We start from the raw sequence: 13084 nt of genomic DNA, 5'->3' as shown, positions 1-13084 counted from the left end.
ATGAATTCCCATCATTTAATTTAATTTAGGAAAACTCTAAAGTTTCAAGTTATCAAACATCTGGAGAAATTAATTTTAGGTAGACATACCATAAAACAATCATTTTTAAAGAATTCATGTAAAAATTTTAATCCCATTGATCTCTATTTCATTACCTATGAAAATATCATCATACCAAGTTAATTTTCTTGCTGACAAATTTTGTAACAAAGATAACATGAACTTACTGACTTTTAGTAAACCTAGGAACAATTAAAGTATTAATGCTGATGACCCTAAAGACATGTCTGTATTAATCAAAGCAACAACTTAGGCTTGTTTTCATTTATTAAAGAGTAATTCTGTATCACATGATCCTTTAAACATTTGGATTACTTTTTTGTTACATTTAAAAATATCTAATTTGTAAGTGCTTACTTTTAAGTCAGTAGAGCTCTTCTACAAATTCATATTGATAATATCATCTGTAGGTAGAAACAGATCACATTTATAACATACACAAACATACATACATCCAGATAGACACAGAGATCTCATAGTTTTCCTGCTTGAGTTTTAAAAGTCCATTTTTTTTAAGGTTTTAGTTACTACTAATTGAGCCAAGGCTGTAGTCTCAGGCAGCGTGGGCTGTGTTTGCATTTCAAGGACATGATAAGAGTTACAACTTCAAGCCTTCTCCTAGGAGTACTTTTCTCTCTGAGGGTCAGAATTTTGAAAAGATGTTTTATCAAGCCAGCTGTGTTTAACTGTGCATGCAAAAATCAGTTTTGGAATGTCAAAAAAAATTTCATCTTGGCCAATTTAGGGTTAGGTAAGTATCTAAGTATTGGCTCCAAACCAGTTGTAGAAGCCAGCCGGAGCTCCAGTGGGTGGCTGCCTGTCGAGGAGCTGGGAGGCTTTAGAAGCACAATCTCCTGCTTGCTTTTAGTTTCATTTTACTATAAGGTGCACATCTAAATTTAAATTTCCAATTTTAAGCCACATTTTAAAAGTCAGCCAACCCATTTCACTCCAAAATTCCTTCCAGGCCTTCCTGCCTGGAACTTCCCCCAGGTCCTCTGCCTAGGAAACGTACCGGCATCCTCTTAAGACTCCAAGTCTTAAGATAACAGCTCAAATAAAAGTCGTGGACCATCACTTAATAATAAGGAGATGCAGGTATCAGGAAAAACTCACCAAATCACTTGAAAGGTGCTGTGAAGCCAGAGGGGCTCAAGGGGCCCATGCTTGTTACAAGCGTGGTCTAAAGTAGACTCCAGGTGACCTCAGGTGGGTTCTTCTGATATCCTGCTGACTACGCCAAAGCAATGTTAATGAAAATAAAAATCTATAAAAGAATAGAAAAGTTTTATTTATTATAGAAAAGTTATTTTTATAAGCCAAACTGAGGGCTAACCTGAAAGCCATCTTCCCAGATTACTCTTGAGAAGCTGCTCCAGTTTTCAGCACAGTTTTATATATTGTCAGAACAAAGAACATTAAATAAGTCAGGGTTATATTTCTTCAGTGTTTCAGAAAAAAAAAAACAAAACAAAACAGATCAGCACATACACAGCAAGTCAGTATGGCCTTGGCACCTGGGAAGGGAGTCTTTTATCATCAAAGGAGGACAAGGAAGAGAGGCACTTAATCTTTATTTTTAACATGGACATTCTTTACTTCTGGTCAGTGTGTCCTTAAATAATTAAAGCAGATGTACAACGTGTATATGACAGGCCACAAACAGGCTATTTTAAGTAGCATAACATTCAAGTTAACTCAGGTATAAGCCTGAATGACTTCCCTGTATCTCAATGTGTGAACATTTCTTTTATCAACAGCCACCACAGGGCCCCGCATACTAGTGGACAGCCACCCCGGGATTTCCCCTGCAACATTCGGGATCACCCCTGGAACCTTTGGGCCCCACATGTGAGCGTACAGCCCCCACAACTTTGCATTTCCTATCCTGTATTTCCCGACATCTTGGTGCTCACAGGAGTTTCCTCAGTCTGCTGGCTGGCTCTGCCAGTTGTTGGGCTGCACCCCACAGGCCTACAAGGCCTGGACTTGCCCGGCCTCAAGACCGAAGAAAGCCCGAAGTCAGCGACAGAGACATCAATGGTTTAATGGGTTGGGGCACTTACACGTCTGAAGCAACACCCCACCGTCTGTGGCAGACCGCAGGCAGGATATGGCATCTTCACTCCCTGGCGAGGAAGGGGAGATTGCCAGTTATGGGGGAATTAACATCAGGTGGGCTCATTGGTTACCAGGGAAACCAGCAGAGCCACACACCCCTCACGGCCCCTTTGATAAGAACAATCACCAGCTGGGGCTTGGGGCAAGTGTAGGAAAGTCAGTCATGTGCGTGAGTGTAGGTGATGCAGGCACTGGTCCAGCAGGGATGTAGAGAGAGCAAGAAAACAGCCACCTTGAGTGGCCTGACCATACAGTATGCCTTCTAGGATTCTGTCCTGATTCATGGATGACAATGCCACTAAGTGGGGTGAAAACTGGGGGAGATGCAGGTGTGGAGGATAAATGAAGAGCTCTGTGTAGGTGTGTGAAGTCTGAAGTACTTGCTACATGTCCATTCAATGTGATTCAACGACAGTCTACCCATTCACTTACCAATTGTTTATTGAGCTTCTATTATGTACAGGGAGAATCTGGTCTGGGTCAACTGTGTGCTGGAGCATGCTAGTACCAGCTCACAAGAGCTAATTGTTAAACATTCAAGAATGTTGCAAATCAGTCATTAAGCTATCAGTAGCTTGGCATTAGCTGTGGTGAGATTGTTTACACCATGGAAATTGGCAAATGCTATTTTTATTTTCCAGAGTTGATTTATCAGCACCACAGTAAACAAGCCAAAGTAATATCTACCTTAATGCAGCTTTCATTCTAGTGTCGGGGACAAATTTTAAACAAATGATTACACAATAATTAAAATTGCAATGCATATTTTGAAGAAATGAGAGTATAGAAGGAAAAATGGTCTAAGTTGGCCAGCAGGGGGTGATAAGGAAGTGATACTTGAACTGTGATCTGAAGGCTGAACACGTTTTAACATAGGAAATCAGGATGTGTTCTATTGATGAGGTGTCATGGTTTGATTGGCAGTATCTTTTTCTTCCTTAGTGGAACATAAAATAATGGAGTATCTTTCAATGAATGGTGGTTTAGATTCACTAGCAGGTATTAATCTGATTCAGGAAGGGGTGTCTGAACTGGGTTTGTGGAGCCCAAAGATTCCAGGCTGGTGTTGCAGAAATGACCATGGAGATAGGAAACTACCAAGGCTCAGGGATCCCAGCCCCCGGACCCCAGCTCACACCAGAGAAGATCTGATTTTTGTGTTTTGCTGTTCTGCTTCATATGCGTTCAGAAAAATACACATTGAACACCTAGTGTGTGCCAGACACTACGACACACAGGGGATACAGTACTGAGGAGACCAGAGCGCTGCCCTCATGGGGATTATATCTGAAGGAAGGGGATGGAAATTCGGGGCAGAAAAAACAAACTGAATAACTTAGGTAATTTCAGAAGGATGATAAATGCAATGGAGGTAACAAAACAGGATGCAAGCATGGTGAGTCACCTGGAGGGGATCTGCTTTGGACGGCAGGGCCACAGAAGGTCGTTCGGATGAGGTGACCTTGGAGCTGATAGGGAGTTGGCCACTCAAGGGTCTGGGGGTTACACCAAGCGCCTAGATGTTTTCTGCCTCAGACAGTATATCTCAGGTAATCGTGGGAGTGGCACCCATCACCTTTGCTGTATTCTCTTTGCTAACGTTAAATCACAGTTTCCTCCCACACAAGGGGAAGGGGTTATACCAGGATGGGACTCATTGACGTGTGCATGCCAACCCCAGGAATCACCGAAGACTTGCCTGATGTGGCTGGCTGGTCACATGCCAATTTATGTCTCTCCCAGGGATTATGCATTTGATCAAGAGGTTGATGTTCTCAAGTAAAGGAGAGCTCTTCAACCCTCAAGGATACGTTGGTAGCACTGCAACCCTCTCCTAAAAATTCCCAAAGAAACGTCTCAACAAGGTAAGGTTTTTTAAAGTCCTAGAGAAATACAATCCAATCTCTATCATTAAAAAGCAGAACCCCCCCAAAAAAAAAGTAGAACCCCAAATGGTTCTGGAGCAAAAATATTGGATCCTTTCTCAACCCTCTGAACTTTGGGTAGATTGCCTATCCTATCTGAATTTCATCTTCCACGTGTAAAATGAAGAGAATTTTATAAAGAGTGATAGAGATAATGCATAAAAGTGACTAGTACAGGTGGCCTGGGAAAAAGGGAAGAATTGGAAGCATGACAATAGGTGGAATAAAAAATAGCGGCTTGGGGACTTCCCTGGTGGCGCAGTGGTTAAGGATCCGCCTGCCAATGCAGGGGACAGGGTTCGAGCCCTGGTCCGGGAAGATCCCACATGCCGCGGAGCAACTAAGCCCGTGTGCCACAATGACTGAGCCTGTGCTCTAGAGCCTGCGAGCCACAGCTACTGAAGCCCGTGCACCTAGAGCCCATGCTTCGCAACAAGAGAGGCCACCACAATGAGAAACCTGCGCACGGCAACGAAGAGCAGCCCCCTCTCGCCGCAACGAAGACCCAATGCAGCCAAAAATAAACAAATTTATTATTAAAAATGGTGGCTCATCAAGAGATCAGATGTGGAGGAGTGATTAAAAAATAGTAAATATTGTTCTCTCCATTTTTTTCTGGAGCTTTATCTGAGCACATGGCAACACAGCTGGAGACAACATTTCCCAGCGTCCCTTGCAGGTCAGAGTGGCCATGTGACTAAGCACTGGCCAATGGGATGTCAGCAGAAGTGATGGGTGCAACTTCCAGGTCACATCTGAAAAGCACTCTCCTTGCCCTCTGCTTCCTCTGTCTTCCTTCCTGCAGCTGGACTGTGGATGAGTTGCTAGTGAGCCCTCTCCTACCACATGGATAAGGAGACTGTATGGGATGGTACAGCAATGAGATGGGAGGAACCTGGTCTCAGGATGACTTTGTGGTGTAGAGACACCCATGTTTACAGGAAAGAGAAAAAAAAACCTTCTGTATTATTTAAGCCACTGTTAAAGCAGCTGAACCCAAAACCCAACCAATACAGTGCTATCAGTTAAACATTACAGAAAGAAAAAAGTATCCCTGATGTTCTCTTAGGAAAGAGCCACATGAAGACCATGTCTCTGCAAGTACGATATGGACTATTTTTCTTCCAGAATAGTTGCTTCTTCTGATGAACTCACTGACTTGCATTTCAGACAAATATTAGATGGAAAATGTGTACCACTAAGCATTAGAATCATTTTGAGCAGGCCAAGGTGTGGTCACTTGTGGGAGGTCCATGGAAATGGATGAACTGAGCAGAAAGTCCCCTAGTGGACTCATACTCCAGGATACAGGGTCATTGGTGGGCTTTGGGATGAAATGAGCCCTCACTACAGTTGTCGTTCAGTACCCACCAGGATACCAGAATGGATGCTCAAGTCCCATAGTCCACCCTCCATACCCACAGGTTCTGCATTCATGGGTTCGACCAACCAGGGATTGTAAACAGAGTACATGATCCATGGTTGGTTGAATCCGCAAATGTGGAACCCGTGAATACCGAAAGTCAACTGTATTTTAAATTATTCTCTCCCTCTTTCTACCTTCCCCTGTGTATGTACAGTACCATTTGCCTAAATTAAATGCACCTTGGACACGTCTCCATTTTATCCAGCTGCCTATTGGGGCTTCCTGCATGAATCGTCATCAACGTTGTTGTCAACTTTTTGGGCCACCCAGTGTGTTCCTGGTGGTCTCTGGAGACATTAACACCTCCACTATGACCACAAGGAAAATCCTGTGAGGCTGGATTTCTGGGTCACTCCATGTCCTAAGGTGGCACCTGAAGATACAGCTTCCGCAGGGACCCCTTCATGTCCTTGTTCCTCAGGCTGTAGATAGGTGGATTTAGGGTGGGCATGAGGATGCAGTAGAAGACGGCAGCCAGGCGCCCTTGCCACGGGGAATAGCGCACGGTGGGCTGCATGTAGGCAGAGCTGCCAGTATCGTAAAACAGGAGGACGATGGCCAGGTGGGAGGAACACGTGGAGAAGGCCTTCCAGGGGCTGGCTGCTGAGCGGATCTGAACCACCGTGGCCAAGATGCGCACATAGGACAGGACAGTGAGGCTGAAGCAGCTGATGATGACGCAACCGCTGGCTGCAAATCCCGCAATGTTGTGGACACCTGTGTTGGCACAGGCTAGGCTCATGAGTGGCAGAATGTCACAGAAGTGGTCAATCACGTTGGGGCCGCAGAAGAGCAGGGAGAAGGTGTTGGTTAGGGGAAGGCAGAGAAGAGGAGCCCGCTGCCCCAGGCCGCTGCCACGGAGATGCAGGTCCGGGGCCTCATGGCTGCCCCATACACCAGGGGCCTGTAGGTGGCCAGACAATGGTCATAAGCCATGGAGGTGATGAGAAAACAATCTGTGGACTCCAGGCAGACAAAGGCAAAGAGTTGGGACGTGCACGCATGGAGGGAAATCTGCCCCGAGCCCAGCAGGGTGGCCACCAGGGCCTGGGGCAGGGTGGTGGACACGGATCAGATATCCACCAAGGAGACGTGTTTGAGGAAGAAGTACATGGGCGTGTGCAGGCGGGCGTCCATCGTCACGGCGGCCACCATGGAGATGTTCCCCAGAAACGCGGCCAGGTAAACCAGAAGGAAGGCAGCAGCGCTGAGCAGCTGTATCTCAGGGACCGCTGAGAAACCCGGAGGAAGAAAACAGGCACTGCCTTGAGATTGGTCATGTTGTGTCTTCGGAAAAGCTCGTGAATGGCAGGGGATGCTCAAAAAGCAGTGCATGGGGCTTCCCTGGTGGCGCAGTGGTTAAGAATCAGCCTGCCAATGCAGGGGACACGGGTTTGAGCCCTGGTCCGGGAAGATCCCACATGCCGCAGAGCAGTGAAGCCCATGCTCCACAACTACTGAGCCCATGCGCCACAACTACTGAAGCCCACGCACCTACAGCTGGTGCTCCACAACAAGAGAAGCCACCACAAAGAGAAACCACTGCAAAGAGAAGCCCATGCACCACAACGAAGACCCAACACAGCCTAAAATAAATAAATTTATTTTTTTAAAAAAGTAAAGGAATACTCATGACTCTCTTTATAAAGCACTTTCTCGTCTGTTGCCATGTTTAATATCCATAAGGACTAAGGACCTCCTGGGGATAGATTTCACCTCCATTTTACAGATAAGATAATGGAGGCTTATAAAGGTTGAGTATCTTGTCAATGATCAGAGTAAGTAGTGTTAAATTTTCCGTTTCCAGTTTTGCAATTTCCCAATTGCTCCTTGCTGGCGCTCAGAACAAGAGTCAACCTACAGCAAAGTAGCATTGGCTCTAGGGGCCCTAACTGTATATTCTCTCCCCCTTTGATCAATTTATTTCTGCATGGATCATGGTCTCTACAAACCTGTTTCTTTCTTACATAGATGGAGAGGTCTCTGGACTAGGGCAATATGTCCAGAGTGCAAAAGTTTATCCTACTGGGTTTACCTGCCAGGCAAGGCATAAGGATTGTGCTGTTTGCCGTCTTCCTGACTCTCTACCTGCTGACCCTCCTGGAGAACACGCTCATCATTTCCCTTGTCTGCAGTCATGGTGAGCTCTGAAAGCCCATGTACTTCTTCCTGGGCAACCTGAGCTGCCTGGAGACCTGCTACATGTCAGTGACCATGCCCAGCTTGCTCGTGGGGCTGAGGTCCAGTGCATGCCATGTGCCCTTCACAGCCTGCATAATTCAGCTTTTTTTTTTTAATTGACCCTTTTATTTATTTATTTATTTTTAATTAATTAATTTATTTATTTAATTTTGGCTGTGTTGGGTATTCGTTTCTATGCGAGGGCTTTCTCTAGTTGCGGCAAGTGGGGGCCACTCTTCATCGCAGTGCGCGGGCCTCTCACTATCGCGGCCTCTCTTGTTGTGGAGCACAGGCTCCAGACGCGCAGGCTCAGTAGTTGTGGCTCACGGGCCTGGTTGCTCCGCGGCAGGTGGGATCTTCCCAGACCAGGGCTCGAACCCGTGTCCCCTGCATTGGCAGGCAGATTCTCAACCACTGCGCCACCAGGGAAGCCCAATTCAGCTTTTTTTATTCATCTCTCTCACTGGCACCAAGTGCACCCTCCTGGCCTCCATGACCTACGACCACTATGTGGCCGTCTGCCGCCCACTACACTACCTGCTGCTCCTGAGGCCCCAGATCTGCCTGGGTTTAGCTTTGTCCTCATGGCTTGGTGGACTGCTGGTCTCGGTGGTCAAGATATCATGCATCGCCAGCCTGTCCTACTGTGGCCCCAATGTCCTCAACCAATTTTTCTGTGATGTCTCCCCTCTGCTCAACCTGTCCTGCACCCACGTGACCCTGACGGAGCTGGTCAACTTCATCTCTGCCATCGTCATCTGCGGGACCCTGCTAGTTGCTCTGGCCTCGTATGCGGCCATCACGAGGGCTGTGCTCCAAATGCCTTCAGCTGCTGCCGGCAGCAAAACCCTCCACCTGCGCCTCCCACCTGATTGTGGTGGACATCTTCTGCTCAGTGGTTCTCTTCACGTATTACCGCCCCAGTCGTGTCGAACCCACTGACCTCAACAAGTTGCTGTCCGTCATCTACACGGTGGCCACGCCCATGTGCTGCCTGATCTAGTCTACTGCCTGCGGAACAAGGAGGTCCGTGCAGCGCTGCGGAAAACCCTCCCCCAGCGCCGAGTCTCTTCAGCGAGAACTGACATTTCCTGCTCCTGATTTTTAACACTTTCGTGGCCAAAACACGTGCACAGCTTTCAAAGGCAAATAGAAATCCGGAGGAAAATATTTGCAACATAACGTATAAAGACTTCTTTAAATAAAGGAGAAAAATATGAAGACCTCCACCGAGAGAAAAACCAAAAGGAAAATGGTCATGAACAGGAAGGCTATTGAAGGAAACATGTAAGTGGCTGATAACCTACAAAAAAGATGTGCACGCCCTCTAGTAATACAAGAAATGGAAATTTACTCCTTGCCCACTGTAAAAAAAATGTATAATACAAAATTTAAGTACAAGAATTTTTATTGCAACACTGTGAGATTTGGAATAAACATTATTTTATTGGAAATTTTTGCAAATAACTCAAATGTCCACCAACGTGAAATTATTTAAATATGTTACATTATATACATAGTGTGAAATAACAGGCATTCATTAAAGACATTAAACCAGACTTGCAGATACTGCCATGGGGAGACGGTAGGTTGTTTAGTTAAAAATGAAAGAAGCAGTATAAGAGTATGTCAAAGATTTGTAAAACAATAATAATAGACTAATTGCAGTAGTTATTTATGTTAATAACTAATAACCTAGAAAGGAATCTGAAAAGATATATATCAAAGAGTTATTAGCTATGTTTTTAGGCATGAGACCACAGGGGACTCATATTTTCTATTTTATACATTTGAATATTTTGCAATAAGCTTGTATTACCTTTATAATTGAATAAATATGCATTTTATAAGAGAAAACAAATTCAAAGAAAGACCTTCTATAGAATGACTTACTACCATACTAGCATATTTTTCATTTTTATTTTAAGTAATAAAAATTCATGTTGGGGGACTTCCCTGGCGGTTCAGTGGTTAAGACTCCGTGCTTCCGCTACCAATGGCCACATAGGAGCGACTCATAGAAATGACCTGCATAGGAATGCAGGTCAGAGCAGGCAAGCTTGAGCAGGGCCAGGAGCTCACACGAGAAGTGGTTGATTACCTGGCAAGCACAGAACTCCAAGGGCATGGTTATCACAGGGACTACAGTCAACAGGAAGCCTGAAGTCCATGAGGTCCCAGCCAACAGGCTACAAAGTCGGGGCCCCATGCGTACTGAGTAGTGCAGGGGGTCACCAATGGCCACACAGCGATCATAGGCCATGGCAGCCAGCAGGAGACACTCACAACACCCAGGTACTGTCCTGCAGCCATCTGGGCCAAGCCCTGTCCTAGCAAGATGATAGGGATCGTCGCCAAGCAGTTGACCAGCATCTGGGGCACACTAGATGTGGTGTAACACATGTCCAGGAAGGACAGTTTACTGAGGAAGAAGTACATGGGCATGGAGAGCCGAGGATCGTAGTAGCAGGATAAGGCTGTTCCCAAGAAGGGTGACGACATAGGACATGAGGAGCAGGCAGAAGAACATGGTCTGAACCCGTGGGTACTGGGACAGCCCAAGCAGAATGAAGTAAATCTTCTTTGTGCTATTCTGGATGTCCATGCTCCTTCTGAAACTTAGCTGGGTGGGAAAATATGGGTCATCTTGAGTGAGTTGTTCAGAAACTGACAGCTTCATATAAGTATGGTTTGATTCTTTCAAGGCACAAACTCTAGTGGGTTCCTTGGCACTGCTGCTCAGATCACTACTCCTTTACCCTGCATTGCTATGTCCCTTGGTGGGAATGTTGCTTAATATAATCCACCATTCAGCATCCCTCATTGACTCATCCTATCATATAATCATTCATTGATTCATGGATTGATGGATTGTTGGATGGATTGGGTCAATCATTCATTGACTCTTTTACATGTTGGCTAGTGGATTATTTCATTCATGCATTTCTACTTGAGTCATTTATTCGTAAATCCATTTATGGTTTGATTCGTTCATCGTTTCTTTTTAAAAAAAAATACAGGTAATTTTTTTTTTATGTGAACCATTTTTTTTAAAGTCGTTATTGAATTTGTTACAGTATTGCTTCTGTTTTACGTTTTGGTTTTTTGGCCACAAGGCATATGGGATCTTAGCTTCCCGACCAGGGATGGAACCAGTGCCCCCTGCATTGGAAGGCGAAGTCTTTACCACTGGACTGCCAGGAAGTCCCCATTCATCGTTCCTTTAGTAGATTCATTCACTCATTCAACAAATATTTTTGAGCAGCTACTAACTCAGTCCAGACTCTATCCCAGGCAATGGAACTACAATAGTGAGCAAGGAGAATAGGCTCTGCTCTCAAGGAATTGGCAGCCTAAAGACAAATTTGAACAGTAGCACTAGTATGTTCAGTCTGGCTCTCATCTATGCTTTAATTGGATCACTTCTTAGCTGTGAAAACATTTAAAATCATCTAGAGATTGGAATGTGGACCTGCCCTCTTCGGATGAGGATTCTCTCTAGCTCACCACAGTCTCCAGGACAGTTGCCATTTATCATCTTCCTAAAGCTGTAGAACTTTTCCTTCCAGACTGATTCACCTATGGATAGATCTCCCTGGAGTCCATATTGGAATTTATGAGTCATCATCTAACAGCAAGTGTGGGATATAGAGATGGCTTTCTTCCCTCCTACTTCACTCATTTAATTCCTTAAATGAACCAACTAAAATTTTTTAGGTTTCAAATTAATATACATAAAACGGATATTCTTGGTCTACACTTCTATGTGTTTTAACATATTTAGATTCCTGTAACCACAACCAGAATGGAGATAGTGTTGTATAAGACCTCGGCTGTCACTATAGCCCAGGTTTAAATCCTAGCTCTGTCCTTTAGTAGCTGTGCAAACTTGGAAAAGCTCACTCAGAATACTGAGCTCATCTGTAAAATGGGAATCATTAAAGAATCTCCCTCACAGCAATGTTGGAACGATTACAAGCAATTATGGTTAAGAAGTAACAAGCACAGCCACCAGAAAATTACTAGAGCTAATCAATGAATTTGGTAAAGTTGCAGGATACAAAATTAATGCACAGAAATCTCTTGCATTCCTATACACTAACAACGAAAGATCAGAAAGAGAAATTAAGCAAAAAGTCCCATTCACCATTGCAACAAAAAGAGTAAAATACCTAAGAATAAACCTACCTAAGGAGGTAAAAGACCTGTACTCAGAAAACTATAAGACACTGATGAAAGAAATCAAAGATGACACAAACAGATGGAGAGATATACCATGTTCTTGGATTGGAAGAATCAATATTGTGGAAATGACTATATGACCCAAAGCAATCTACAGATTCAATGCAGTCCCTATCAAATTACCAGTGACATTTTTTACAGAACTAGAACAAAAAATCTTAAAATTTGTATGGAGACACAAAAGACCCTGAATAGCCAAAGCAGTCTTGAGGGAAAAAAACAGAGCCGGAGGAATCAGACTCCCTGACTTCATACGATACTACAAAGCTACAGTAATCAAGACAATATGGTACTGGCACAGAAACAGAAATATAGATCAATGGAACAGGACAGAAAGCCCAGAGATAAACCCACACACCTATGGTCAACTAATCTGTGACAAAGGAAGCAAGGATATACAATGGAGAAAAGACGGCCTCTTCAATAAGTGGTGCTGGGAAAACTGGACAGCTACATGTAAAAGAATGAAATTAGAACACTCCCTAACGCCATATACAAAAATAAACTCAAAATGATTAGAGACCTAAATGTAAGACCAGATACTATAGAACTCTTAGAGGAAAACATAGGAAGAACACTCTTTGACATAAATCACAGCAAGATCTTTTTTGATCCACCTCCTAGAGTAATGGAAATAAAAACAAAAATAAACAAATGGGACCTAATGAAACTTAAAAGCTTTTGCAAAGCAAAGGAAACTACAAACAAGATGAAAAGACAACCCTCAGAATGGGAGAAAATATTTGCAAACGGATCAACAGACAAAGGATTAATCTCCAAAATATATAAACAGCTCATGCAGCTCAATATTATAAAAACAAACAGCCCAATCCAAAAATGGGCAGAAGACCTAAAATAGACATTTGTCCAAAGAAGACATACAGATGGCCAAGAAGCACATGAAAAGCTGCTCAACATCACTAATTATTAGAGAAATGCAAATCAAAACTACAATGAGGTATCACCTCACACCAGTTAGAATGGGCATCATCAGAAAATCTACAAACAACAAATGCTGGAGAGGGTGTGGAGAAATGGGAACTCTCTTGCACTGTTGGTGGGAATGTAAATTGATACAGCCGCTATGGAGAAGAGTATGGCGGTTCCTTAAAAAACTAAAAATAGAACT

At 44.1% G+C, this 13084-nt stretch overlaps 1 protein-coding gene and 1 pseudogene across 1 annotated transcript; one reads left to right on the top strand and one right to left on the bottom strand.

Annotated features, from left to right (window-relative positions):
* Window positions 1-5893: 5893 nt before the first annotated feature.
* LOC103011044 (olfactory receptor 1019-like) lies at window positions 5894-6867 on the bottom strand. The gene is given in 2 exon segments (XM_057533751.1): window positions 5894-6348; window positions 6351-6867. Coding segments are annotated over 2 exon segments (972 nt in total).
* Window positions 6868-7503: 636 nt separating this feature from the next.
* On the top strand, window positions 7504-8814 carry LOC103011324 (olfactory receptor 5-like; annotated as a pseudogene).
* The last annotated feature ends 4270 nt before the right edge of the window (window positions 8815-13084 follow it).

Source organism: Balaenoptera acutorostrata, chromosome 19, assembly GCF_949987535.1.
Source record: "Balaenoptera acutorostrata chromosome 19, mBalAcu1.1, whole genome shotgun sequence".
NCBI lineage: Eukaryota > Metazoa > Chordata > Mammalia > Artiodactyla > Balaenopteridae > Balaenoptera > Balaenoptera acutorostrata.
This window is presented reverse-complemented; position numbering and strand designations above follow the sequence as displayed.